This window comes from Pezoporus occidentalis, unplaced genomic scaffold, assembly GCF_034315485.1.
Source record: "Pezoporus occidentalis ecotype Australia unplaced genomic scaffold, CSIRO_AGI_Poc_V1 ctg199, whole genome shotgun sequence".
In the NCBI taxonomy this organism is placed as follows: domain Eukaryota; kingdom Metazoa; phylum Chordata; class Aves; order Psittaciformes; family Psittacidae; genus Pezoporus; species Pezoporus occidentalis.
In genome coordinates, this window is record NW_026913844.1 from 1,155,344 (window position 1) to 1,182,934 (window position 27,591).

The following is a 27,591-nucleotide window of genomic DNA, read 5'->3' on the forward strand; positions in this document are numbered from 1 at the left end:
GAGCAGGATGCTCAAGATCTGCTTCCAGACACACTGTCACTGTGCCTCCATGTCTCCATCTGTCAGGTGATGCTAATAACCCTCAGTGCCTCTCCTGGTGCTGGTGAGCTGTGAGAATTGGTGCTTCCGATGCATTCAGAGGTCCTTGCCATGACTGGTGCTTTTAGCAGAGCATTGTTGATGGTGGTGAAGGGGGGGAATAATCTCTGTTGTGTTGTTTGCAGAGTAAACAAGCCCCTCCTGGGAGCTCTGCCTGCACTGCTGCATCCCAGTGCCTCAACTGCAGCCGGGGAGGAGAGCAGACATGGACATGCACATGGCTGTCCTTTGCTTGCCCTGCCTGCTTTCCTTCTGCAAAGCCATTGAGTCTAAGATGCCCTGACTGCTTTTCCCACCGCTCCTCGTGCCTAGGGCTGAGGGGCCTGGATTTGGGATTCTTTACAGATGGCCACTTTTGTAATGGCTTGTCAGTCGCTTGGGCTGGATTTGCCCTGACAGCCAGGAGAAGAAAGGACTTGGCCCTTTCCTCAGTGTCCAAAGCGATCCAGTGTGCTGACAGCGCAAGCAGAGCCGCTGCATTTTCAGGTTGTGTTTGGCTGGGAAGTGACTTCTGAAGTCCTCGAGCCATCAGTTATGCCAGAGGCAAAGCACTGCCAAGAAAAGAGACTGAGTGCATGGAGTCAGTCCTGGGGCGGTGTAAATCAGCGTGCCTCCCGTTCATTTCCATGGCAGTGCCTCCGCCTGGCCGGTGGCTCTGCTGTCGCCTTCCACCCAACTCTTTGAACATAATGAGATTACTCTTTGACGGAAGAGAAATCGATTTGTTCCTACCACCCTGACAAGCGTGGCACAGAGGAAGGATAACCTGCCTGAGACCAACAGTGCCCGAGACAGCTCCTGTCAGTGCAAGGGAAGTGGGAATGGATTTGCTTTGGCACCGTGGCTCTAGAGGAGCTGTGAAGACACCCCTGTGCATTGGGGTCACTCACTCCCTCTTAGGGATGCAGCAGCTTGCTTGAGTGGTGTCAGAGGACTTTGGGACATGACTGGGGGAGAGAGGCTTTGCAAGGAGAATAAGGAGAGAGAATGGGTCTCAGGGGGAGCTGGCCTCCTTCAGCCACCGGTCTATCCATGAGATAAAACAGAGGCTTTTAGGGAGCATAAGAGAGAGAAAGCCTGATTTGCATGCTCAGAACGAGCTGCTGGAGGTGCTGATCTCCCTGCCCAGAGCTCGGAGGGAGGGAGATTGGGCTCTTGAAGTTAAAATTAGGTTTTATAGAATATTCCTCCCCCCTGGCTGAAGGCAGCGGCTGGTTGCCTTGAGTCACAGCTGAGTCACAACGGCCTCCCGAGCACGGGAGGACCGCTCCCTGCCACTGGTGCTGGGAATTAGGTTTGCTGCAGCGATGCTGATGCATGGTTGGTGAATTCAGCTGGCCGTGGAGCTGTCAGGTGTGATGAGCCTGAGTCAAAGAGTTTGGATCATTGTACTTAATCATTGTAGTTGGCACCCGTTGCAGTAGATAGAGGAGATGAGTCATGGTGCAGCACCACTAAGAGCATGGCTTCATTTCACCCACTGCCACCAAGGTGGAGCTGGTGGTCAGGGCTGGAAGGCATCTGCCCTGTGTTGGCACTGGCTGCTGCTCTGGGATTGCAGGGGAAGCCGTGATGCTGTGATACTCCCTGTCAAGTGATGTTTTCCTCCAAGGAACAAGCAGTGCCTATAGCAGCCTCCAACTAATGACAGTGACACCCACAGGAGGACAGTGAGAGGTTTTGCTTGCTTTCAGGCAGGTGAAAGCTTTGTTACACAGACAGCATAAGGCAGGACAGGAATTTGGGGGCAGGAACCCTCAGTTTTGAGCCTTCACTGTAAAATCAGACTTCCAGCACTTCCTCAAGTTCTTCCAAGCTGTGTCCATAACACACAGTGTACGTGTGAGTGTGAGGGATGGCAGAGGCTACCAGCTGCACCTCACTGGGAGGGATGAGCTTGCAGGTTTGGCTGTGTGGGGACTGCTGGGTAAGATGGACCCGTCTTGGTGGCATTTGGGGACAATGCAGAAGGCTGCTTGGCTACCATGAGCTGCCCATCACACGGCTTTTTCCTGTGCAGGGCTTTTCCACTGCTACACAAGGACATGTGAGAAGGCTGTGAGCAGGGACAGGGTTTTGGCATTGTATTTTGGTGGGGGAGTGCTGGGGCCATGCACCAGTGTGTTAATCTTTCTGCTGGCCCTTTGAAGGGGTGCACTGTAAAGCTAATGGAGCATTCATAAGCACCTCTTCCAGGGCCAGCTTTGATGGTTGTCTATCACCAGAGCCATATGGCAGGAACATACAGTGATTTGCCCTGTAAATTCCCTTATTGTGCTGTTTTATCTCTCCAGATCGGCCACTGGCACGTTTCTGAAGGACTCAGCATGGACAACAGGATCTTCTCCTCCAACATATCAGACAGTCTGTTCAACACCACGCTCATTGTCACCACCATCCTGGTAAGTGAGGGGGTCACCTACAGTTCCAGTTAGCTCTTCGCCATCCCCATGCTCAGAGGTGTCAATCAGCTAGGGTGTTATTCCCTCTTCCTACCCCCGTCGGCCCCTGGCATGCGGAGTTGAACACTGATTTCATGAAGAACAGACGATCCAATCTCTAATTACAGCACTGAGGACAATTCATGACAGTGTAATTAAACTCAAGTTGATGTTTCATATGGAAATGATATTTGATGAGTTCAGAAGCAGCTGGGGAGAGGACTAGGATGGGGATAAGTTGCCATTTTACATTCATCTCGGAGCGATGTTCTTGTTTTGTGTACAGCTGGTAAGTTGGAAGGGACAATTGTCCCTTATACCCATAAAATTGGCCAAGATGGGTGCAACTTTCATGAACCAAGAGTTCACACCTGCAGGCACCACTGTCCTTGTTGCAGGTGCTGCTTGTTCCTATGGTTTTCCCCAGTGCTCCATCATAAAAAATACTCAGAATCCTGAAGAGCTCTGTGGGATGTGAGGAAATAGTGCCAAAAGTTTGTTGAAAAGAGGGACAAACTGAAGAAGCGGCTGTATGCCAAGCGAGGCTGGAATCTGTCCGTCCTGCCATAACTCGGAGCAGTCACTGGGCTGCTTTGGCATATCCCATTTGGAAACGGCCCCCAGTGCATGATCCCTTAGCTCTGTTTCATATCCTAAACTGGGATAAATCCAATGCACTTCCAGCATATCCCTGACACAGCAGGGACCAGTGAGTACCAGGGTAGAAACGGCTCTGTTAGCTTTACACCTTGGCTTCCTAAGTGATCAAACCGGCTTTCCACACCTCTTATCCCCTGGTTGAGAGGGATACATTGGGATTGGAGGTTGGCCTGGGTGCCCCTGCTCTTTGTGCCCTGTGCTCGGCACCGTGCTGGTGGGATACCTCGGCTAAGATGGGAATGACAGCTGCCCAGTTTCAATGCAGGAAAACCCTTACTTAATGCTGAAGTGGAACCATCAAGAGCTGGAAGGCAACGACCGCTACGAGGGCTTCTGCGTGGACATGCTGAAGGAGCTGGCAGAGATCCTGCGTTTCAACTATAAGATCCACCTCGTTGGTGATGGGGTGTATGGAGTTCCTGAGGCAAACGGCACGTGGACAGGGATGGTCGGGGAGCTCATTGCTCGGGTAAGTGAATTTAGCTGCTCTTTGTGACCATGCTCTAGTGGGACTTGGCAATGAAAAGCCCTGGTGCTCTATTAAGTGCTCCAGGGTGATAAGGATGGATGGGGGTTTTAGTCCACTCGTGAGTCTTTGACCAGAGGATCTCCATTTGATGTGTCCTCCCAATGGCAAATGTGTTTGTGGTGTTGATGTGACAGCGTGTAAAGTAGTTGGAGGAAAGCAAGTAAGAAGTGCATTTCTATGCAGAAAAGTTTGGGCAGATTTATTTCAGTCCCTTAACTTTGAGTATTGTTTTTGGAGAACGTTTTTGGTCTGCTTAAGTGTGTGGATTGAGATCCTTTCACAGCTCTGCTTTGCAGCGTTGCTGCACAGCAGCTAGGCTGAAACCTGAATGCTTTGGCTGGCTTAGACAAGAGTTCTGAGTTCATGTGTGCTCAGCCTGTCTCCGTCTCCCTGCTCTTTGTTTTCCTCTGCTGTTAAAGGTAGTCCTTCCCCAGGGATCCTGAAGCTTAAATACAGCTCACAAAATGCTCCAAGATCCTTAGTAAAATAGGCTTAGCCAAAGCTAACATTAAGATTGATGTTATTTAAACTAATACTTCCTTGCTCACCGATTTCTACCCTGCCTTGTTACAACCGAAGCACCTGTGAGAACCCAGTGGTAGCTTCTCAGCTGGTGGCCATACCACAGTGAGGTGTATCCATGATAATCCACTGTGTGAGAGGAGCCTCTGAGCCACCCCATCATTATCCTCACAACAGTGGCACATCCTCCTGCAAAGCGGAGGAACAAGGGCCCCAATCCATCCCCTTGTGGCTCCAGGCAGGGGTCTGGGGCTCCTGCTTTCCTCCCTGCTGCAGACGATGAGTGAGCATCTCTAGGAGATGCCCACCACCATCTCTCTGCTTCTTTCCAGATGGCCTGACATGGCTGACACTTATCCTACCTTAGGAGCTTCATCTGAAGTCAGGTGGGACAGCTCAATGCCTGAAAGACTTTCTAAGGGCCAGAGTCAGGGCATGGTATGGACTGGAGATCCCTCCTGAACTAGCACACTGTCTCCTGGGTTGCCTTTCCCCAGTGGAATGATAGTTCCCAACGCCAGCCGAGATCCCACCTCCGTCTGCTGCTACTAAAAAGCCTTCTGCAAGGTTGTTTGAAAGTGCTGGGGGCTATTGGCATAGTTTTTATACACGTCTCTCTGTGTGTATATACACACACACAATTACTGCTCTGCAATGCTTCTGGGAGGCAAGAAGGAAGGCGCAGAGAGCAGTGTGCGATCTGTGCAAACAAAGGAAGGGAACAGCCATCAGATTTTTGGCCTACTAACCTTGGCAGTGCCTCTCCATTAAATGGGAGCTTCTGGAGGGTTGTTTTTCTTTAGCGCTAAGTGTTTTAACTTCATCTTCGCTGGGAAACCATTTGTTTCTTCTGCAGCTCGAGCCTTATTTAGGAGGATTTTCATTTCTGCTTCAGCAGTGTGGAGCTAGCAAAGCCTGTGTGATGCTAAATCAAAAGCTGGAGAACAGACAAAGCCTTCTCTGCTTTGCTCTTCCCAGACCCTTTAGAGTCTTTATAATGGCTTCAGCAAGTTTTTGATCAGTCCCAGGGACTGGCACTTTGGATCAGGTCCGTGAGGGCAGAGCTGGCCATGTGCGTGCTGTTGTGTTTATTCAGGGCTGCCTGGGATGTTGCTTTCTGAGGCCATTTCTGAGCCCAAAGGGCTCCTCTCCTTCCTTGACAGTTGGCCCCCAAAGGGGTTTGTTCCAGCCCCTTGTTCATCCCCTATCCTGCTTTGAGGACCGCTCAAAGCAGAAGAGCCAGCACATCCGATGCTGGGCACACAGTGGATTTATCCCTTGGCCCCTTTTCTCTGTGCATTCTTTAGCGCAGAGAGGGGACATCAGTTGGGACACAAACTTCCCAAATCCTACACAAAATAAAAGCTCTGCATCTATCTCTCCCTGCAGTGCTGTATTACTACAGGGAAGCGATTCCTCCTGCGCACCGATCAGAAACGAAGGCTTGTCTGACATGGTGTGCAGGACCAGAAGGTCAGACAATTATCCAGCTCCATGCAATACCTTTCCACTATTATTTTTTCCTCTATAATCCCTTCTAGTGGCACTGAATCTCTTCAGAGCAACTGTAGGCAATATGGGAAAAGTGTTTCATTTTATTGTTTCTAAATTAACCAGCTATTGATTTATTCTTAAGTGCTGAAAATTGCATTACAGCTAATTGTGAGCTATGATATGATTGAGAAGGATGCTATATAAACATAAATCTGTTGTTGACCCAAATTTACCAGTACATATCTTATCGACCTGCTCACAAAGCAAATTAAGAGCTAAGGCAGAGCGGGGCTGGGATTAGGGGAAGAGCTGTAGAGTCTTCTGTGTCTAAGTGAGCAGTCTTGATCCAAGATCACTTTAGAGTGAGGGAGATGAAGCTGTGCATCTCATGGAAGGGTCCTGCCTTGGGAGCAGCAACACCAAGAACTGAAAGGACCTTAAAGCTTTTGGATGATGGTTTGCCCAGCTTCCTTGCTGGTGACAAGGTGGTGTTTTACAATCAGAGGCGCTCTCCCTTCAACTGCTCCAAAGATGGGGAAGGGCAGGAAGGAGAAGATAGTTCACAGTTGGCAGTCCTGCTCTCCACGTGGCAGTGGGTGTTTGGAGAGAAAAGCTATGTGTGGGTGAAGGGAGGGGGAGTCTGTATGCACACTATTGTGCTGGCAAATGTGACATTGGGGGGCTTAAGAGGGTGGGAAGCAGGGAGGCGTGGGAGCTGGTTAGGTCTTGCTGCTGTTCCCCATTCCTATGTGCTTCACTTTAACTGGCTTTTGCTGTGGGCATGGTGAATACCTGGCACAGATGTTTTCCTCCCAGCCAAGTGAGGAAAGGTGGATAAAGGCAGACCTGAGGCTGACATCTGCACTGATTGCTGACTCTCATCGCTGGCTGTGGCTGAAGTGGAGGGCTGCAGCCTCCAGGGTTTGCAGGCTGTCACTTGTCATGTGTCAGAAATCATGCGTGTCCTTAAGGAAAATTCAAACACTGGTTTTGAGTGACCCTCGTCTGGCCCTGCTTTGAAATGCAAGAATATGCATCTGAGTGCACAACCTGGCTCCATCAGTAGGAGCTGCATTACCCAAAATAGCTCCTGTCAAATCAGATGGGCAGTTGGAGCGGAAGCAGTCAGTACATCGATCCGGTGGCAGAGCTTGTGCCATGGGACAGATCTGCAGATGCAGAGAGACTGCTCTGTCGTTGCTGCAGGCTGCAGCCAAACTGCTGTGCCTTGTGCTCAGGTGGGTCCTGAAGGCTGAACACTGATTTTGGCTTTCTAGAAGGCTCTTTAAACATGGAAGCAGTGTAAGAAATCACTGTCCCTAACCTTGGTCATGCTTTCATGGGCAGCGCTGGTGAGAATGATGCTCTTATGGGTACCCAGGGGATGTAGCATCCAGTGTGCTGTTCAAGTCAGGGATTCCTGCTCCATGAAGAGCCTCATGCTCCCAGAGCTGTCCTTCAGGTTTGTTTTCTGTGTTTCTGACACAGAGACAGCCCAAAGCCTTTTGCCACTGGGACTGTCACTGTGTTTTGTGTCCGTAGGTTGACAGGAGGTTGGGAATCACTGTGGGGCTGGAGCAGGGCTGGTCTCCTGGCTGGTAGCCCATGCCATGGGAGACTTCTGGGGATGCTCTCTGTCCAGGCTGACATCAGGCCCCATTCATCACCATTAGTGCTGAGATGAGCCTTGTCAGCAGCACCTGCAGCGGGGAGGCAGCTGCCTCCTCTGGACTGTGGCAGTCCCTGCAGTTTGCTTCTTAAGGCTGCTTAATTGTAGTTCCCCTTTAAGGGGTCCAGCTTGGCCTCTGGGTTTAGCATCCTTCATAGTGGCAGGGTGAGCCTGATCCCATGGTTAATGCCAGGTGTGGTGGTGGCACCTCATGCTTTTATCTCAAACTAACAGCGCACCGGGGCATCCTCTTACCTATTGAGAGTTTGGGCTTGTTTAAGCTGTGTTTTGTTAAGGAAGTGTCTGTCTCTAGTCCCAAAATGCTCTGGGTTTTTTTCTAAGCCTATTTCACACTGACATTTATAGCTGCAACCGTGTTGGAAGGATGAAAATCAAGCAGGGTTTGCCCCTTCTTCCCCCCATCCTTTTCCTCCTGTTCGCTTTCCCCCCAGGGCTCAGCTGTGGACAGAATGCAGAAGCACAAAGCAAAATCCTTTTCTTCCTCAACGCATTGTTCAGTCTATAAAATGCCAGCTCCTACCCGCGCTCAGGTGGGGAGGGCTGGAGAGCACTCAGGTTGGCAGAGCTCCTGTAACTAAGATACACTGACCTCAGTGAATCACAAGAAGTTTGCTTAACATCAGGAAGGAAAGTAGAAGCATGAAATGGATGGTGTTCAGGCAGGGAATACATTGCCTGCCATTCCCAGATCAAAGTTTATGGCTGTCAGAAATCGGCTCTTAACTTGCACGACTTCTGAGCCTGCAGAGAGAGTGATTCTGTAACAGAGCACAGCTAAAGCCACAAGGAGCCAGGTTTCTGGCGCAGGGCACAGGAGAAGGAAGACGTGCATGTGCACAAGTTAGAGCAGGCTGTAAGCTCTGATGCTGGCGTAAGTCCTGAAGGGGGCTAAAGTTGATCAAGCAGGGAATGAGCATAAGGAAATCAGCTCTGATGGCATGGGAGGACCCTCTGGAAGAAAGAGAAGGGGCCTGGGCAAAAAACCCATGTGCAACCAGGGAAGGCAGCCCTTCTGTGCTGTTTCTGCTCCGTAGGTAGAGGGATTGGGATGGCTTTGCATTCTATTTTGCATAGGGAAGAGCAGCTTTCAAGATGTTGCTGCCTACATGGTCTGGAAGGGTCCCAAAGGACAGTAGCAGGGGAATAACCAGGGTGCAGAAAGTTCCCTGACCACATCCCACCTGTGAGAGCGGGGTATGGATTTAGCTGGGTAGACCTGAGAGCCACGCTGCTCCTGTCAGCAGCACCTTTGTGTTGGCCTCTGGATGGGAATGGAAATGTCCTTGGAGCTTTTGCATGACACACTTTTGATGTGGCATATTTTCCATCTATTTAGCCTACAACTTTGCTGGTTGAACTGTATTCTGTTTGGAGAGCTGTGGGAAGAAATCTGTTAGAATAAGCTGTATTCCAGGGGCTTTCCTAGGGGAGATCTCCTCAGGACAATAGTACCTGCAAACCCTTTTAAGTATAGACAGGAGTGGTTTAGGAAGCTTTAGGCTCTCTTGGTGGATAAACTCCCTCGCGTGCCGTGGTCCACAGATGAACTGATCCCATTTTAGTAACCTGCTGGTGTTTACACAAGGCTCAACTGCTCACACACCGCGTTACGATTATTGGTGCCTTTTTAAAACCCTGTGGGTAAATGTCTGGCTAGGCAGAAATTCTCCCTAGCTCATAATTCATTGCAGCCTGAACCTCCTAGGAATCTGTAATAGCTTCTTGGAAACAATTGCAGAGATCTGGCACTGAGCTTGTCCAATAAAGCAGCCCTGCATGGACGGTGAAATATCACCTTCCCCGTGACCCCCTCATCACTGGGCAGGCTTGCAGAAGACCTTTCTTTTCTCTTCCCTTCCCTTCATCCTGCAGGCTCCAGCAGTGCTGCTCTTCCCTTTTGCAACTCCAGCCTTTCACCGGCCCTGCCTCCCTGCCTGCCTTTGAGGCTGGTGGGGACAGAGGTGGGAAAGCAAAGCTCTGCTGGGAGCTGATCAGTCCTCCTAAGTGAAGTGATGCAAGAGCAGTAGGGTCAGAGAGCACGGTAAGAGTGATGCACCAGCAGATGTGCCTTTGTGTGGTGCATGGATCCAGGGAGATAAGGCCCTTATTTTGCCAGGTCTTTGGTCCTGATGGTGCCTTGGCTTCTGCACAGACCTGATGAAACTTGGGGACAACGAATGCAGATAGTTTTTCTTTTCCTCCCCTTCTCTTTTTCCCCATGTATAACCACCATCCTCCAAAGCAGGCAAACACATGTCAAAGGGAATGGAGAAGGTTAAATTTTGACAGAAAGCAATTACAGACATTAAAAGAGCTACAGTAATAAAAATAATATTTAAAATTCAAATCCCTTATCTATATTACAAGGGTATTAACATTGGAAGAAATTCTGTCTATTTTTTCCCCTAATCTCATTTGCTTTGCAAGTCATTCTGGAAAATTTTATGCCAGTCCCCTGATTTTTTTGGAGGCTCATCTGCAATTATGGAAGTCTGGGGCCAGCAGGCTTGTAAACTCAGGCTATGGGGGTAACGATGCTCCTGTGCTATGCTGTCCAACTATGGTGCTTGCAAGTAACTGAAAGGGGCAGCTGTGGTCAACAGGGGCTTTGGAAGGGGGAGCTTGTATCTTGTTCAGATGGGTACACTAGTGCTTGTCTCGATGGCTCCTGTTTTGCCAGGTCTTAACACATTTAACTAACTGAAATGGCAATCAGGCTGTGAGCACCTGGGGCAGGGGTTACCATTCTGTTTGCTCTAAGCACAGCGGGCTCCCTACTGGTTGCTTGGTGCTTTTCCAACCTTCACGTATAAAAACACCCGTGTGAGGAAAGGGAAAATGAGGAGAATGGTCTGGAGCACAAGGTGAGTTAAACTTGGGAGTGTGTATGATCAGGGCGTATGCAAAACCCACCCGGGGAGAGGGATGTGGGAGCACAGCCTGAACTAGTGGGCATCAGCAACAAGGCGCTGTTTCCGTGGAGCCTCGGGTTTGCCCTACCACAAACACAGGGATGGGACATCCATCCTCCAGGAGCAGGTGTCCTGTGTAGCAGGGCTCTGCTGCTTTCCCAGGCTCGGGGTCCTGATCCTCTCCGCTCTCCTTTCTCTCCAGAAAGCCGACCTGGCCGTGGCGGGGCTGACCATAACCGCAGAGCGGGAGAAGGTGATTGACTTCTCGAAGCCATTCATGACTTTGGGAATTAGCATTCTCTACCGAGTTCATATGGTAAGAGGTTTATTTTATATCCATTTACGTCCTGCCGTTATTTGCATGCGAGTGTGCCGAGATATGGAAGAAAAATGAATGACTCATAAAAATGCTTTGGTTTCTTAATTAAGCGCAAATGTGCTTGACCTTTATTTCCTTCTTTCTTCTGTCTTTCTGCCTTGTGTTGGCTTGCTGGATTCGATTCCTGTTGTTCGAATCCCCCATCCCTGCTGGCTCTGCTTCCTCCTCCTCCCATACAGCACTTCCTGGGGGGGCCATGAGCAAAGCCCTGGTCCCGAATGTCCTAATCTCAGCTGTGTTCCCAGCCTCTACGGTGTGCAGCCTTGCTGCCTTCTCTCCTCTGTGAGTAAGATCAGGCCAGGAAGATATCTAGGATTGCTTTCTCAGCTGTGACCTCCTGTGGATGCTCTACACACAGATTGGTGCTCTGCTTTCTTAATCACAAGCAGGCAAAGGGAAGAAGGCACTCCTTGAGTGGCCTAGGGCACTGCCCTGGAGAAGGCACACAGCGGGATGAACTCTGCTATGTACAGTTAGCTCCTTGCCCTGCACTGGCTCTGTTGCTCTGCCCTCAACCCTTGTTATTTGCCTCCTCTCAGTTGTTCACGCTAAAGATCAGTAGGTTCTGCCCAGGGGAAGCTCCTTACAATTAGGATGCTCTGTGCTTTGCTCGGGTGCTCTTAGGCCCCGTTGCTTCTGGCCAGGAAGGAGTGAGAAGGGAGCTTGCCGTTGTTTAGCAACTGGCTCTGGTTGTTGCTTCCCTGCATTCAATAACCTCTTGCTATCCAGTAGCAGCAGTGGTGTGGTTGGGTGCTGCCACCCGAAAGGCAGGTCAGGCATTGTGGTGGCTGTGGCTCAGAGCAGAGGAAGCACATACATGATGTTGTGTCCTGTCTTCGCTTAGGCAACACTTGTCTTAAATTCTCATAGATTTTCTTGCACTCCCATTTTCTGTTTGTTCTGGCTTCTTCCTGAAGCTCAGGAGAGGGCAGATTTCCCCCATATGGACCACACAAAGACCCTGGTTCCCTGGTATCACAGGAGGTGAGCTCAGGCAGCCAGGTCCTTTGTAACAGGATGTCTTACTGTTCCCAATCTGCAGTCTGCCAACATGCTCTGTACAGTGCTGAGTGTGATGCGAAATAGAGTCTTGGTTGCCCATCAGCTCAATAATAGCAGCCAAAAGGGTAAAACAATTAAAGCTGGCTCTCCAGGCAGCCCCTCCATTCGGAAGGCTGTTAAGGATGCAGTGTTGGATGTAGGCATAAACAAACTTGTACATACATCTCTGTGCCGACGGGCTGCTTCCAGGAATAAACACGTCATTAAAAGCTGGTTCAAATGGTGTTTCCTTTGGTATGTGCAGAATTTAGCATCAGTGATTTCATAGATCAAAAAGGGTCAGAGTCTTCAACCTCCTGGGAATCAAATGTATCTGTCTTTTCCCTGCTACACTTGCCTTTTCACACCACAAGCTTCCCTGTGGATCCAGGAGGTCTCTTGCCTCGATTATACTGGAGTTTCTTGCTTTTTCATATACATTAGTAAAGTTTGGGGACTGAGTACCCTGCGTGCTCTGCCTCTGCTTTACACCATAACCTTCAGCGCGTCCCTTAACAAGGCATCATTCCCTGAACAGCATGAGGCTGATGTTGCCCCCTCCGGAGGAAACACAGGAGTGTTGGCACAGGGTTTGCATGTGACCTGCTCTGTAAGTACAAAGCATTTGCTGCTGCCTCTGTGCAAGGCCAATATAAATGTGTCTCATGCATCTACTCAGAGTGTAAGTTCCTCGGGGCAGGACCATCTGCTGCTCAAGCTGGTACCAGAATAAAGCATCAGAGCCATGTTCCATTTTGCCCTTCAGGCATTCACCAAACCGAACAGGGTCAATAATTACTCTTAAGAAGTATAGGCAAATAATTCCCTGCTGTTGGTCAGGACTTGGTCTTCAGCTGCCTGATGAAGGACCCAGTTAGGGCATGGAGTACGGCTGCTGCCCAGTGACCCAGGCAGGCTTCTAAAGGGGATGCAGGGCATCTCCCAGGTCAGGTCACCCCGTATGAGCCCTTCTTTGCTGCACCAAGGCCATGAGGAGTGGTGGCAGGGGCAGCAGGGACATCTCCCCTTCTCTCTCCAGCACTTCACCCAGGTCTTTGCCCAGACCTTTCTTCCTTTGCTTGAGGAAGAGTGAGAGCTGTGTAGCTATTAACTTGTGAAACCGATACTTATTTAACAAGGAGAGGCAAGATAGCCAATTGCTCTGGTTTTCCTTTAAGGATGTGGTTTGGAGAGCAGCGCAAGACAGCCTCATCTGCTCCTATCTCCTCCCTTCCCTTCCCCAGCCCAACAAACATCTCTTCAATGTCTAAAATTGTAGCTGACACACGTTAATTACAGCGCAGCTCAAGTGTAGCCTAATGAATAACCACAAATACATCTCTTGTCTCCACACCCTGGTCTCCTCCCAGTGTGATGACATTTACTTGTTACTCCAGTGGCAAGTGATTTGTTCCCCCTTTCTCCTCCTCAGTCACCAGGGTGCCTGTGTCTCTTATCACACATAACCAAATATGTCAGCTTTAAATGGGGCTGTCATTTTTCTCAATTTCACCTGTTGTGATATAATCAAGTATGGATTTCAAACACAGGGACTCTAATGGGCTTTCTGACCTGTAGGCTGCTAAAGGAAAAGGTTTGCTTGTTTTTTATTATGCCCCCTTTCTGACCAGCTGGTGGGACCTATGGAAAGCAGGAGATGGATGAGTCCTGAGCAGTTACTCTGCTTGGCAGAGGGCTGAAATCAGGTGCCCATTTCTGCACAGAGGGATGTGAAAGTCAGGCTTATTTGTAGCATACACATGCTTTTACTCACATACCTGCCTCTTTGGCAGGGAACAAGGGGCTGGCTCACGCACGATGCTGGCTCATCAGCCCCTTAAAGTCCTTATGAAAAATGTTAGGTTTGGTGAGTACACTGGAATAGGTGAATTTAGGCCAAGTGAACTGATGCTTAAAGTGTTTCTACTTGATTGCTGCGGAAGACACGAAATGGGAAGGACTGGATGAATAGCTCCTTTAGTTAAGCCAGGGGAGGCTTGACAGCCAAGGCAGAGGAGCTGAGCACCTCTCCTGACAACCCATACTGCTCTGCCAACAAGCTTCTGCCTCACTGAAGCAGATGGGAGCAACTGCTGGCCCCAGGCATGCCCTGGGCCGTGGTACACATTGGCCTGTTGGTTGTGAACCATCTGGCAGGCAGGGAATCCGTGAAGTGTCTTAGAGGCCTGAACCCAGACAAATCCAGGACCATGCCGTATAGCTCCACTTCCCTCCTCTTCCTGGATGTTCTGCACATTCAGGCTCTTCGTCACCTGTATCTGCCCAGAAAACTGGTTCTCTCTGGCTGAAAACGAAGATCTCCAATGACCAAGGGTGGTAAATAAATCTCTGCTGCTTTCATCTGAGGATTTGCAGGAGGCCTTCATCAATTATTGGGCATTTTGAACATTTCTATCCCAAGAAAAATAGCTCTTCCAATTAACAAAGCTGTACTGGGACCAGCTAAAAATATCTGTCAGACTCCAGATATTGTCATTCCCCTGTTCAAAACAGACAGATAAGAGAGAGTTTGTGCCCTCCGTGGGAACAGGATATCTTTATTCTTACCCACAACTGTGAATGAAAAGAATATGCAGCAGCAGCCTGAAAATGACTGTAGCTGAAGAGAACCAGAGCTACTACTACTGTACAGTTGCGGGAGAGAGTCAGTGCCAAGCCTGAGAATTAAAGCTTCCAACACAATTTCCTTAATGAGTGTAATTTATTGACAAACTGCCCCAGAAACATAGAGAAGACATCGAGGCCTTCATTACAGAAATGAACTTCGTTACAGGAGCATCTCACAGGGGAGCCTCAGCCAAGGCATTGCCAGGGCCGGGGAGTTTCCTGCCAGCTCTGGGATGCTGGGGAGGGATAAGCCACCTGGAATCATCTTCTGCTCGAGAAGCTCCCATTTGCTCGTCTGAGGGCAGATGGTGCCCTTGACACCTTGCAGGTTCCCATTGCCTTGTTTCATTCTTGAGTGTGTAAACAGCGCTGGAAGAGAAGAGGCAGCTCAGCCTTAACTCATCTATTTGTTAAAAGACTTAATAAGCCAGATTCGGGAAAACTGCTAACATAGATCCCAAACTCATCTTGTCCTTAAGGATACAGGGAGAGGATGTTCTGGTGCGGTCTGTCCTGTAGAAGCTTTCTGAGATGCTACAGTCCCAGCTGGCGGCTACAGCTGAGGATATCACTAGATATTCTTTAGTAAAGGAAGATTTTTGGGCAACAGCTGTTGCCTTTTTTTAGCAACAACTTGGTCTTTAGAAGAACTACCAAGACCTTGTGAAATTTAGGTTTTGCATAAGATTCGGAATGCTTCAGTAGTAAAACTGTGTTTTAATGGGAATGGGATTTAAAGAGCTGGTCTGGGGGGAGTCTGGGGAAGGAAAAAAGGGCCAAGATGTGATAAGAAACTGTTTCCCTTCTGATTTTACTGTAAAAGCCTTTGCAAGAGCTCTGACTCGTGGGCAGCTCCCTGGTTGAAAGTGCTTGGGGAAACCATTGACCTTGAGGTTCTGGGATGCCAGGACTGACTCTGTGGTTTGGGGCAGAAGAGAGAGGCTCCTGTGAATTGAGGGCTCATAATCTCCCAAGGTTAATGCAAGCCTTTAGCCCTTTGCTGTGATTTACATGCTGTTGCTGGGATATTTAGCCTTATGCAGGGATTTATACGCTGTTGCTTTCCGAGGAGATGGGAAGGGAAGAAGATGCTCGAGGTACATGGGCATTGCCCGAATATTTGCAACGTTGAGGGTGGGAGAGCCATGCCAGGGGTGCACAGTGAAACAAAGCACTTTGCGCTCCACAAAGATGGTGTAAATTGCATTGCACTGAGAGCAAAAGAGCACTGCTTTAGACCTGCGGCTCCCTTTACGTCTCCCCTTGTCCCCTGTGGCGGTGTTGAGCGTGTTTGGAGGTAAGTCGGTGCTGCTCTTTGCACCCTGCAGGAGGCTGCGTTGTATGTGCAGAGCTGGTGGTGATGGGAGAAGCACACTCACCCACATGGGAAGTGTTCAGCCATTAAGAAACTTCTAGAAATGAATCCTGCTTTTGCCCAAGTTCTGCTGTATTTGATGAGTTTTCAGCAGTGGCAGGCAGCGTCCTCGTGCAGATTTAAGGTGCTTTGAGCGAAGATCAACTTGCTTTTTCTGGCACCGGAGCCTTACTTTTCAAGGAAAGGTGGTTTGCTGAGAACAACCAGGAAACTGACGCATCCCAGAGATAAAAATACCGCATTCTCTGAGATAAAAGTAATAATTTTATTGAGTTTTGTGGCGAAGAAACGTTCCGAGGCCCAAAAAAAAGAGAACCAGAAATGTTGCAAGCGCTTCTTTTTATGTTCTTTTTCCTGCCCAAAAATATTTTCTCCCCACTCTGCTTCGTGCGAAGGATCCCTCCCACCTCCGAGCCCAGTCGTGCTCTACCAGGGGAGGGAGCGCAGCCTGCTTAGGCTCTGGATGCGGTCCAGCACATCCAGCAGAGCCATGAGGAGGGCAAAGCGCTGTGGTTGTCCTGATTTAGCTATCAGTTCACCTGGAGGAATTAAAGTAGTTGAGATGGTGAAAAACAATAGCCTCAGGACACGAATTCCAACAGGGGGATGCTGCAGGACTTGGTTGTTGGATGCATTCACTGTGACCTGTTTGTGTTTGCAAAGCCCTGTTCATTTCCCTTCTGTTGCTCCCATCCATTGTCAGCATCGGCTATGGGATTTGTAGAAATACAATGCAAACTCCTTTCTGTTTCCCTTCCAGGGCCGCAAACCCGGCTATTTCTCATTCCTGGATCCCTTTTCCCCTGGCGTCTGGCTCTTCATGCTGCTCGCCTACCTGGCCGTCAGCTGTGTCCTATTCTTGGTTGCTCGGTAATGTGCCTGCTGGTGTCTTTTCCTTCCTCGCGGTGCCATCTAGCGTCATGCTCCCAGACCCGGGGTGGGGGGGGGGAATCATAGTGAGGGGATGGTCAGGGGGACATGGGGACACCCCCCAGGCCACCGGGATGACCGCTGGTATGGCTGTTACAGGAGCATTATGCTGTGGTTCTTGGCCACAGCAGTGCGTGCCGGTGCTGAGAGCTGTATGGGAAGGGTGGGAGGAGGTTTGGAAGCAAGGCTGATGCTGTGCAAACGGTGCTGCTCCCTGTAAATGCTTGATCTGCGACACCTAAACCAGCTACTTGCCTTGAAGGAGGCTGGCAGGTAGCAGCAAATGTAGTCAGAGATACTAGTGCAGGTGCCAGTAGTGATGCTCGGTTCCTGTGGCCCTGTAAAACCCCATGCGTACAGAAAAGGAAAGTTCATTAATATCTTTCAGCAGCCTCTTGGTTGATGTGCAGAGCCTCACTTGACAGCTCTCAGTTCCACTTCTCTATGACTAATTTAAATCAGCCTTAAAATAAACCACTGTGTGCTTGTCTGCAGCGTGTCTCCCACCAAGGCCAGGTTCTGTGCTCCGCTGCTGTTTTCCCTGTCCTCCTAACAACCTGCTTGTGGTTGGTGGTATAGATGGGTGATCCCTTTCCAGGCAGAACTGAGCTATGTCCTGGCTATGTGTACCAAAGACACGCTCAGGACTTGACGGCTCTTTCGGGACACAGTTAATACCCAATTCTCATTACAGAAATTGGAACTGTGCTGTCACACAGTCCCTTAGCATGGCTAAAGTTGTCATCCTGACAAGGTTTTAATGGTTTCTTCGAATGCCATTACAGCCCCAGAAACATAGTTCTGAAGAAACCATCAAATAATGTGGTCCAGCACTCTCTGCAGGCTGAGATTTGGTGCCTCTTTAACCCCCTCCATTTGGTTTAAACATGATCCTCCAAAAAGGTGCTTTTACACAGCTTCCTGCTGGAGGTGGAGGTTTGGATGCTGTTGTTTGCCTTGCTCAGTAGTAAGGAGCTTGTGACCCTCTGAATTGCAGCAGACTCTCCTAGAGCAGTGGGTTTTACTGCCAGTGCTTGCTCCAACCTTAGAAAGTCTTAGAGACATAACGTGGCTTCACAGTGAGGTAGGAGATGCAGAAAGGAAACTGAACATCACATTTGGTTAAATGGTGTGTAAGCTGGCAGAGCCACACAGCTGTATTGGCAGTATCCCCAAAATGACCCTCCCAGGCACCAGCTTTGTTAACCATTAGCAATATAATGAAATGCAGCATAGGAATTAGAAGTCTTTCTTAGCAACCGGGGAACCGAGGATTGGAAACAGCACAAAAAGAGAGCTAGGCTGCCATCACTTCAGTGACAGGCTGTCAGTTATTTCAGATTGCCACCTCTGTCCTGTCCCTGTGAGCACTGAAAGCATGTGATGCTTTGAAACACCAGCACTTGGCTTCAAACTGGGACCTAGACCTCGCTGGGGCAGTCAGACCTTCTCAGAGCAACCACCTGCACCGATACAGTTCTTTGTGTTGATGGTGTCATGCATTCAGGTCTCACACACTTCCCTTTTGAACTTCCCGTCGATGCTCATTCTGCAGCCGGGAGCGCAGCCGAAGGTGTTTGATTTCAGTTCCACATCGGGTCTGCGCGCCCCTGCAATGATGGTTGTGGATGTCTGCGCTGTGGGTTTGCACACAGGGCTCCAGCCTCCCCACAGCCCATGCCCAGGTTTTCAGCAGAGCCTTTAGAAACTCTTGCAAATCTTAACATGAAAGCCTCTGGCTTCTGAATCTTAAAGCGAGCATTTCACACTGCGCTGAGCCCTGGGCATCCGTTGACAGCAAAGAGTTTCCTCCTCAGAAATATCTGCCTCGGGGAGAGTTAGGGTTATTCACAGCTCTTCTTTCTTGTTTTGGCTTCTTTTCTCCAAAGTGCCCCATTTCCCAGGGAATTACCCATTTCTTGTCCTTTCAGGTTGACACCATATGAGTGGTACAGCCCCCACCCCTGCTCACAAGGTAGATGCAATCTTCTCGTGAATCAGTACTCTCTCGGCAACAGCTTGTGGTTTCCAGTCGGGGGATTCATGCAGCAGGGCTCCACCATTGCCCCCCAAGCATTATCCACCCGCTGCGTCAGTGGAGTGTGGTAAGATCAGCCCTCCCCTTAAGGAAGGCTTCTCTGTGTGGGTGGTGGGAGGGTGGGGATGGGGATCAGTCCACGGGGAATCTCCGTTCACCATCTTTGCTTCTGCTTTCCCTAGGTGGGCGTTCACCTTGATCATCATCTCCTCCTACACAGCCAATCTGGCAGCCTTCCTCACCGTGCAGCGGATGGATGTCCCCATCGAATCCGTGGATGACCTGGCTGACCAGACAGCCATCGAGTACGGCACCATTCACGGCGGGTCCAGCATGACCTTCTTCCAAGTAAACCCCGTTCATTTGCTAACTGGGGCAGGGGGTGCGGAGGGCACCCTTTAATCACGTTTGGATGTCCCCCCACGTTGTCATTCCTGCTTCTGGCACAGGAGGGACCTCTGGAGAGACCCCTGGCCACAGTGGGTGATGATGAGATGAATGGTGGGGGATGCATGGCAGAGGATAGGGAATGCAGGATGCTGTAACACAGCATCCTGGTGTGCTCTTGGGATGCTGGTTGACTAGGATCAGGACCTCTGCTGATGCCTGGGCGTGGTGCTTGGGCATAGAAAGCAATTTACCATTTGGAGTGTCACCAAGTGGGTGAGACAGCAGTACGCATCCCTGTGTCGCAGTATGCTATAACAGGGTCTTCAGCAGATGAGCATTTGCAGTCCAATTTCTATGGGTCTTTATGTGCTTTTGATGTACTCTTAGCTTTTGCATGAGAGTACCTCCGGTTAGGTAAGTGCAGCAATGTTTGCACGCCCCAGGCAGTATGTGTCAGAGTGCTGGAAGTCTGCATGTGGTCAGTGACACTGAGAAAAGGCAAGTGTATGCAAACTAAAGCGAGCCATTTAGCCCAGTGTAATTTTTGTCTTCCATGCTCTGTTCAGAAGGGAAAAAAGGAGTGAATCCTCTCTGCTGTGCTCTGAATGCACAAATTGCTGCTTGAGGATTATTTATTTATTACTTGTTGAAATTCCAAGAGGAGAGAAAGCTTTTCTCGCTTTTTCTTCTCCTCTCTGAGTCTGAACTGCATTTGGAAGCCTGAGAAATCTCTCAAGTGAGCCTGAGCTTTTCAACCCAGCTTTACACCCTCCAAGGCTTTGGCAAAAAGCTACTTTTAAGCAGAACATTATATCTGAAATGAGCTGAACAGAGCCCAAGTGACCATGGTGGTTGTGTACAAGGCACTCGCTTAGCTCTTTTCAGGAAGGCTTTCTGGTTTAAAATCCTGTCTGTGGCTCTGTGCTGCCTTGAGGGTGATGGAGTTGCTGATAGCAGAGGAGGAATCAGCAAAAGGTATTCTTGTACCATTCGCAGTGCTTTAAACTATGTTGGGATCCATTTACCTCTGGTGTAATAATGGTGGGTCTAATACAGTGATGGATTAAGCCAGCATGGCTGAGGCTGTCTTTACCAGCCCTTAGTTCCTGGTTGCATGAGATGTATATCCACTGCTGGAGCACCTTGTCTTGTAACCTGTCCTGGCAGCCATTTCCCCTGACACTAACACACAGGATTAAGGTTTAAAGGTGCAGTAAACCGGGAACACAGTCTCTGTTTGCCTGTCCCTTGCCCAAGTGGCTGCACCCGGGGGACAGAGCTGGATGGATGAGGGTGGTAACGGTCAGCAGCAGATTCCCTGAGGCTTTCCAGCATCATTCACCAGCCACAGAAAATGAGTGCAATGGCAGGAGGTGCCCTAATGTCATGTACCCCTCTTGGCTGAGAGGGGAGGTGGCGTAAGAGGTTCTGTGTGCTGCAGAAACACAGGGGGAAAGGGGCAAATTCAGAAGCTCCTTATGTAGACCAGAGTGTGTTTATCCTCAGTTTCTGTGCCAGCAAGTTTCACTCTTCGTTCAGCACAGGCAAGAGAGGTTAACAATCATTAGCTCTTCTCTCAATCAACCACCAGCAAAGTCTGAGGATCCGGGACTGGTTGAGCTTGAGTTTACTCTAGTCAGTAAAAAGGCTCCAATTCTCTTAAGCAGGTACTTTGATTTGCCTCACAAGGGGGTGAGCCAAAATCTGGATTCAGGGAGCAACAAACTGCTTTGGTGCTGCACCCATCCTCAGAGCGTTTCCCAAGGTGATGGTGTCTGGCTTTGATGCTGGTGACATCTTAAGCACAAAGTTCCAGTGACGGACAATAGGATGAGAGCTGTACAGGGAGCATTTGGTGGTTTAAATCAAGCCATTTCTCCTTCTGGCTTTTTTGACTGTTATGAAAACAATGTCTTTTTCTAAGACTGAAATATGCAGAGAGCTTTGCTGGAACACATTGGAATTAGGTATGCATTTCATGCCCAGCTTTGGCAACAAAGTCTCAAATCCACCAAGATATTTGGGCCTCTAACTCTCATTGAAATCAGCGGAGGTTGGGCATCTAAAGCCTTCTGGAATCTGGCGCCAGATCTTTGTCCTTTCTACAGTGGGGTTTATGTCGCAGCAAGATGCTCCTACCTCAGCTGCTCCCTTTCTCCTGCAGAACTCCCGCTACCAGACGTACCAGCGGATGTGGAACTACATGTACTCCAAGCAGCCCAGCGTCTTCGTGAAGAGCACGGAGGAAGGGATCGCGCGCGTGCTGAACTCCAATTACGCCTTCCTGCTGGAGTCCACCATGAACGAGTATTATCGTCAGCGCAATTGCAACCTCACGCAGGTCGGGGGCCTTCTGGACACCAAGGGCTACGGGATTGGCATGCCCGTCGGTAGGCAGTGAAGACAAATTCTAGTCCTTCTCAGCTGTCGGCAGAGGACCGGAGCGTTTGAAAGGCTGAACCGGCTCTAAAGCCAAAGTCACGTCTCACAGCTCTGCCCAGGGTCGTTTTCTACCTCGGGAGGAAAATGAAATACATTGCGATTGCCCAACAGATGTGCGAGACCCTGCTCTGATCCAGAGCCATGTGACACGCGACTGCGGCTCTTTAAATAATGAATGTGAAAGATGTGTCAAAATTGCTGCTTATTTTCTGCGTATATGCTCTTTTCTGACTGCTTCCCCTTTGAACCGGTGATTTTTGACTCATTCTGTGCTCCTGGTTTTATCTAAGTGCTGTAAAAGTAGTTTTGCTGCAACTCTTGTTTTCAGCTGGTGGTTCTTTGAGCTCCAGGACAGAGAATTGGGCGATTCAGTGACTATCTCAATAATCAGGTTTAACAAATGCAGGGGTTTTGTCTTTTAAATGTGAGAGATAGCAAGAGAACATCATCTCCCAGGGCAGCACAAAGAAAGGATGCAGTGGTTGTTATTCCAAGAGATGGGTTGTTGTTTCAGCCACTCACAGGCTTGGGGAGCCTTGTTCCTGACCTTTAAGCACCTGCACTTAGCAATACAAAGCTAAGGTGAATTGCATCAGAACTGTCACTCAAGCGATCGCTATAGTTGAGCTAACATGCATAAGCTTGTAAAGTCACAGTAACCTGATCCTGAGTACAAATCCTTACTTTCAGGACTAAATTTGTTCTCACATTGTCTTGTTAAACAGTGAAACTGTAGCAGATAAGAAAAGCAGAAAAGCTGCTGGCTGGGACAATAGTGCAGAGTTACTGGGAGAACTGGGGTCTTTCCCACGGCCCTTCTTTGGGATCATCATCCTGGCTGCAGTACAGCTCGGTGCTGAGCACAGAAGTGAGCCTCCTCTACCGTGAACCTTTGGGCTTGCACTGTAGGGTGAACCTGCTGCTGTTGCAGTGCAGCGGTTTGAGGGAAGAGGTGTTAGAGCGAGGTTAAGCTGGCGGCAGGATGGCAGGAGAAGGGACCTCGGTGGTCTGGAGGAGCAGCAGTGTGATACTGCAGACCCTGCCCCTGAAGCCAAAGCTCTCCCTTATAATGGACCTCTTTAAACGGGTCTTGGTGAACAGGTGAATTTGCCATCTGAATGAGAGATGAACCAGATGACAGTCCCAGCAGAGAGGCTGGCTGCAAGTTTCAAGGGCTTACATGAACTGAAGTCCCTTCCAAACCATCCAGAGATGAGCTTTTGTACCTGGGCACACTGGCAGGGCATCGTGACGGGGATGAGTGGGGAGGAAGGCTGGCTGAGATGGTGCCTTACCACCTACTTCTTGGTGTTGCAGGCTCTGTGTTTCGTGATGAGTTTGACCTGGCCATTCTCCAGTTGCAAGAGAACAACCGGTTGGAAATCCTCAAGAGGAAGTGGTGGGAAGGAGGCAAGTGCCCCAAAGAGGAGGACCACAGAGCCAAAGGTAAGCCACATGCATGCTGGAAGGACGAAGCAGTCGACGCATCCTTGCCAGCAGCGTAAGGTTGAATGTCCATCTGCACACGAGTGCTGCCAGGTTTTCTGCCTGAGAAGTACTTTTTCCCCTTGTGCTGACCTGAGATTCCGTCACAATTCAAGGAGAGAGCCAAACAGCTCTGCTGTGCCTCATGCTGTGTGTTTTTGCCTGGGGCAGAGATAGCGAGAACAACCAAATGACAAATATTGGAGGCATATGGAGGGGAAATTAGTTTCTAATGAATGTCTGGGAAAATGGATGGCTAAAGGGATCAGACCAAAATCCTGGGTTCCTTCAAGGGAGATGGATATCCACCACAGGCCCGCTGGTTAATGGCTCCAAGTGAAAGCGCCTTTTAAACAGCCAAGGGAAGGGACGCAAAGGCTTCATTAGTACATCTGTAAACTGAGGATCAAATTCTTTTGCAATGCTATGCAAATTTGCATCAAAGCTACCACATTAGGCTGATGTCCCAGCGTGAGAGCAGTTGCCAGCTTAATGCAGTTGCTGCATGTTTTAGTGTTGGCACTCACCCTTTCCACAGCAAGCGTTTGCTGGGAGGCCAGCAGGTCCCCCCCCCATTGAATGGGCAATCTTCTGACCTCTCTAGTGCAGAGATGGAGAGCCAAGCCTGGTCCATGGTAGCTCTTGTCTTTGCTTGACATTGCAGCAGGTGGAGGTGTTCCAATTCTGAAGTGGAATCTAGTGTGTGCTCTGTTTTGAGGTAGCGTTGAAAGGGGTCACTGGGAAGCAGGGTCCTGGGCTGCTTCTGTTATTGCCCAGTACACTTTGTGACCTTGGGCAAGTTTTCCTGCTGTTTTGTGTTATAGCTCACTTCCTCACTCTGGGAAATGAGGAAGGCTGCAGCCTGCTGCTAGGTGTATATGGAAGAAGGAGGTACCTCTCAGTGAGCTTGTGAATGGGCGTCTGTGGTGGCACCTGGTTAGGATTATAGAAGGATGTAGAGAGAGGTACTGGCCCTAAATTCAAGTTGAGTACCGCTGGGTGGGGAGGATGGTCTTTATCTTGGGTCTAAACTCTGAATATGGGCTGTGTTTTCTGCCCCGCAATTGCTGTCCTATTGGGAACAGCCCTGCAAAGGGCTGATTTACAGAGCCGCCAGATTGCTCTGGAGGCAGTGCCAGGAGGATGACGGAGGAGGAGGGAGAAATGTGGCCTCCTAAGTTTTAGAACAAAACAGGTCAGCGATTTACAAGGATTTTGGCGAGATTCTATGTCTAAAAGCCACACAGAGATGAAGTCAATAAATCATTGATTCTTACACTTTGATTTAGTGCTACAGAGGGGAGATGCAGACTTGCATAGATGTTTTTGTAGAGTAATGGCCTCATACAGTCACCTCGCTGCAAAGCACCACACGCTTTTTAGTGATCAATTGAATCAGGGGCCCAGACCACTTGAGACCCAAACCCAATAAGCACAGAAGAGCTGTTTCTCTGAGGCTCTGTCACCCCAGCCCCATGGAAGGGACTGTTTCCTCCTTAGGGTCCAGAAAGTGCTAAGCAGAGAGCACCCAACCCCACAACCAGGTACCACTTGGGTGCCAGGGACCCCATTTGGTCACCATACAGTGTGAAACAGTGTTGGGTCCTGGTCTTGTTTGGAACCTCTCCTTGCTACTGCAGCAGAAGCAGCTGTAATCGTTTTTCACCAGCACTTTGTAGTGCAATCAAAGGAGCTTTTCTTGATGCCAGCTTCCTTTAAAGCCCTTTCTTGTCTTCATCTCTGCTTCTTTAGCACGGCTCATCTTCCTTTGCGAAGTTCAAAGTAACTAGAGCTGGGTGAATAATTGTGCCCGATTGATCTTTCATTTTTCCTCTTGTTTTCGGTTTGTCCACAAATTGCTTTGTACTTCCCACCAATGTACTTGCTGTTTATCTGCAAAATCATCATTTCTGAGAATGCATCTTCGATCCTGCACTTATTGCAAGTCACTCAGGTTGCCATCTGAGTCATGCGGTTAGCTATTAATAGGACAGTGCTGGCTATGTGGTTTTGATCCCTGGCTGGGGATATGCAATGCCAGCAAAGATGCCTGCAATTTATGTTGTACCTGCCTCTCACAGCATTGTCCCTTCTGCTTTATTTTAGGCCTGGGAATGGAGAACATCGGTGGAATCTTTGTGGTGCTCATCTGTGGCTTAATCGTAGCAATTTTTATGGCAATGCTGGAATTTTTGTGGAGCCTTCGCCACTCTGAACAATCAGAGGTAGGGCCTGAAAGTGTTCTGATGGGATAGTGTATGTTTACTGTTACCTGCGGGGTGCTCAGCAGCGCAGTGCTCTGGAGCTAGTAAGGCTGAGATAAGCGTTCCTAGTTTAATGAGACTTCAAACACAGGGTAAGGCTAGGTCCGTTGGCCAGGGTCTAAAATGCAGTAATTCCTACTAAGATTGAGGCTATGGGATGCTCCAAGGGCTTTTGAAGGGAACAAGGATGCGTACAATGTCCAAGCACCTTTCCTAAAGAAGGGATCACTTGACAGTTTCTACCTGCAGTAATTCTGGGTCTCATGTTGATTTGGGGAGCCAGAACACAGGAGCGTCTCTGACAAGAGGTGGAACCTATTGGGCTAAATCAAGTATAAATGTCTGAGCACTGATGTTGGAAGCCCAGTGGTCAGATTAAGGCCCGAGGCCGTAGCGCTTTGGTGTCCGAATCCAGAGCAGACGCAGCGCTGCTGGGGCTTGCAGCTTACTTATGTGAGCAGTATGTCTCGGGTCTGCCTTCCAGGTGTCGGTGTGCCAAGAAATGGTGACGGAGCTGCGCAACATCATCCTCTGCAAGGACAGTTTCCACCCTCGTCGGAGGCGAGGGGGAATGGTACGGACTCGCCCCGTTCTCCCGGAGGAGCGCCGAGCCCGCAGCACAACCACGCTCAGCAATGGGAAGCTGTGCAGTGGGGGAGAGCCAGACCCCCTGGCACAAAGACTGGCTCAAGAAGCCGCCCTGGTCGCCCGAGGGTGCACGCACATCCGCGTGTGCCCCGAGTGCCGCAGGTTTCAGGGTCTCCGGGCACGGCCGTCTGCGGGCTCGCCCGCACAGAGCGAGGAGAGCTTGGAGTGGGAGAAGACCACCAACAGCAGCGAGCCTGAGTAACGCTGGGGCAGGGGGCGTTGGGGTGGGACGAGGGGGTCCTGTTCCATTTTACAGAACATGGACTTGTACAATGTCAACTCGTTTTTAAACTCAAAGCAGTTACCCAGCTTCTCCAGAGCAAGGTGGACCTTTGGGCTGATGCGCAGGCCTGTCCAGAGGGTCAGCTTTGGTTTAGGTGTCCGAGAGGACGCGTGTACCGCTGAAAGGGCTGATGCAGCAGGAGCGAGGTCCTCTGCCTGGCCTGTCCCCAGCAGTTGTCTCCGTGCCACCGTGCGGCCCCGAGATGGGAAGGATGGACGTGGTGGGTAACTGGTGTAGCAGATGTTGCCCATACAGGGGCAAGAGTGGTTCATTAAGATTCTCCACCCCAGGCCGGGAGAAAGGATGCTGGCGCTGTCTCTCCATCACATCGACTTACCAGGGGATGTTCTCAAAGGGCAGGGAGGGGGGTGTCTTTTTATTTGATGTGGGTAAGGGATGGGAAGGGAGGAGTTATTCTTTTGTTTCGGTTTATTTTGGGTACGTCAGGACCTAGTCTGCGAGGCACCGGGTTTCAGGTGCTGAAATCTTCCTTTTCAGAGTTTGTCGGATGGACTGAGGGAGGAAGGGAAGGATGGGATGGGACAAGCCCCCCGTGAGAAGCAGCTTTTAGTGAGAGTCCATCTGAGGAGTTGTTTAAAATGCATAAATATATATATAAATATATATATACATAGATATATATATATTAAGATGCCAAAAACCAACCAACCAACACAGTGAACTTAAAGAGGCCTTGAAACGCCTGGAATTTCAGGGGTTCTGTGTCTTTCGTTTAGTTCTGGGGTTATCTTTTGCTTTTTCCTTCCTGCTTTTGGGATCGGGCGGGGGGAGCCTTTTGAGGAAGGTGAGGAGGGACCTTCCTGCCATAAGGGAGGTGATATTTGCTGCCCACTGTCGCTCCTCAAAGCATCCACAGCCCCAAACAAGCGACCGAGCTCCCTTTGTCCGTGACCCACGGAGCACCCTCAGCCTTGGGGGTGACTTGCAGCCCATGTCTAGCAGCAGCAATGCCTCACAGCATTCGAGATAACCATTAGCCTGGGATGTGATGTAAGGAAAAATATTTACTTCCCTAGCAACAGCAGCAGCTCACCCTCTGCTTGGTACAGACGTGGGTTTTACATTGACAAATTTAATTTTCTGATTGAAAAACAAATTCTATGCAATTTCTGATTGTAGAAGGAAAGAGACGACAATGGAGAGAGGCAGGGGAGATAAAGCCTTGAGTGAAGGTACATCCTGTTCTTGAATTGTTTTCTTTTCTTTTTGTCTTGAATGTACTGAAATAAAAGATGTCCTTGTATAATCATGCCTTTTTTTCTCTTTCCTCCCCTGTCCACACTCACAAAAGTCATGAGGCAGTTTGAGGCTCGTCTGCTC

General features: G+C 49.6%; 1 protein-coding gene across 3 annotated transcripts in view; it reads left to right on the top strand.

The window, feature by feature from the left end:
• GRIK4 (glutamate ionotropic receptor kainate type subunit 4) overlaps positions 1-27,517 on the top strand; it is a 179,186-nt gene extending 151,669 nt beyond the window's left edge. For 2 of the 3 annotated variants that reach the window (XM_062617643.1, XM_062617642.1), the window contains exons 11-20: positions 2,394-2,501; positions 3,466-3,669; positions 10,550-10,663; positions 16,531-16,640; positions 18,632-18,805; positions 18,921-19,086; positions 21,293-21,518; positions 22,888-23,016; positions 25,162-25,280; positions 25,804-27,517. In XM_062617643.1, the coding sequence (XP_062473627.1) occupies positions 2,394-2,501; positions 3,466-3,669; positions 10,550-10,663; positions 16,531-16,640; positions 18,632-18,805; positions 18,921-19,086; positions 21,293-21,518; positions 22,888-23,016; positions 25,162-25,280; positions 25,804-26,169 (1,716 nt within the window). In that variant the 3' untranslated portion in view covers positions 26,170-27,517. The remainder of the gene's footprint in view (positions 1-2,393; positions 2,502-3,465; positions 3,670-10,549; positions 10,664-16,530; positions 16,641-18,631; positions 18,806-18,920; positions 19,087-21,292; positions 21,519-22,887; positions 23,017-25,161; positions 25,281-25,803) is intronic. The other variant, XR_009964551.1, reaches the window with a different exon arrangement.
• Positions 27,518-27,591: the final 74 nt, after the last annotated feature.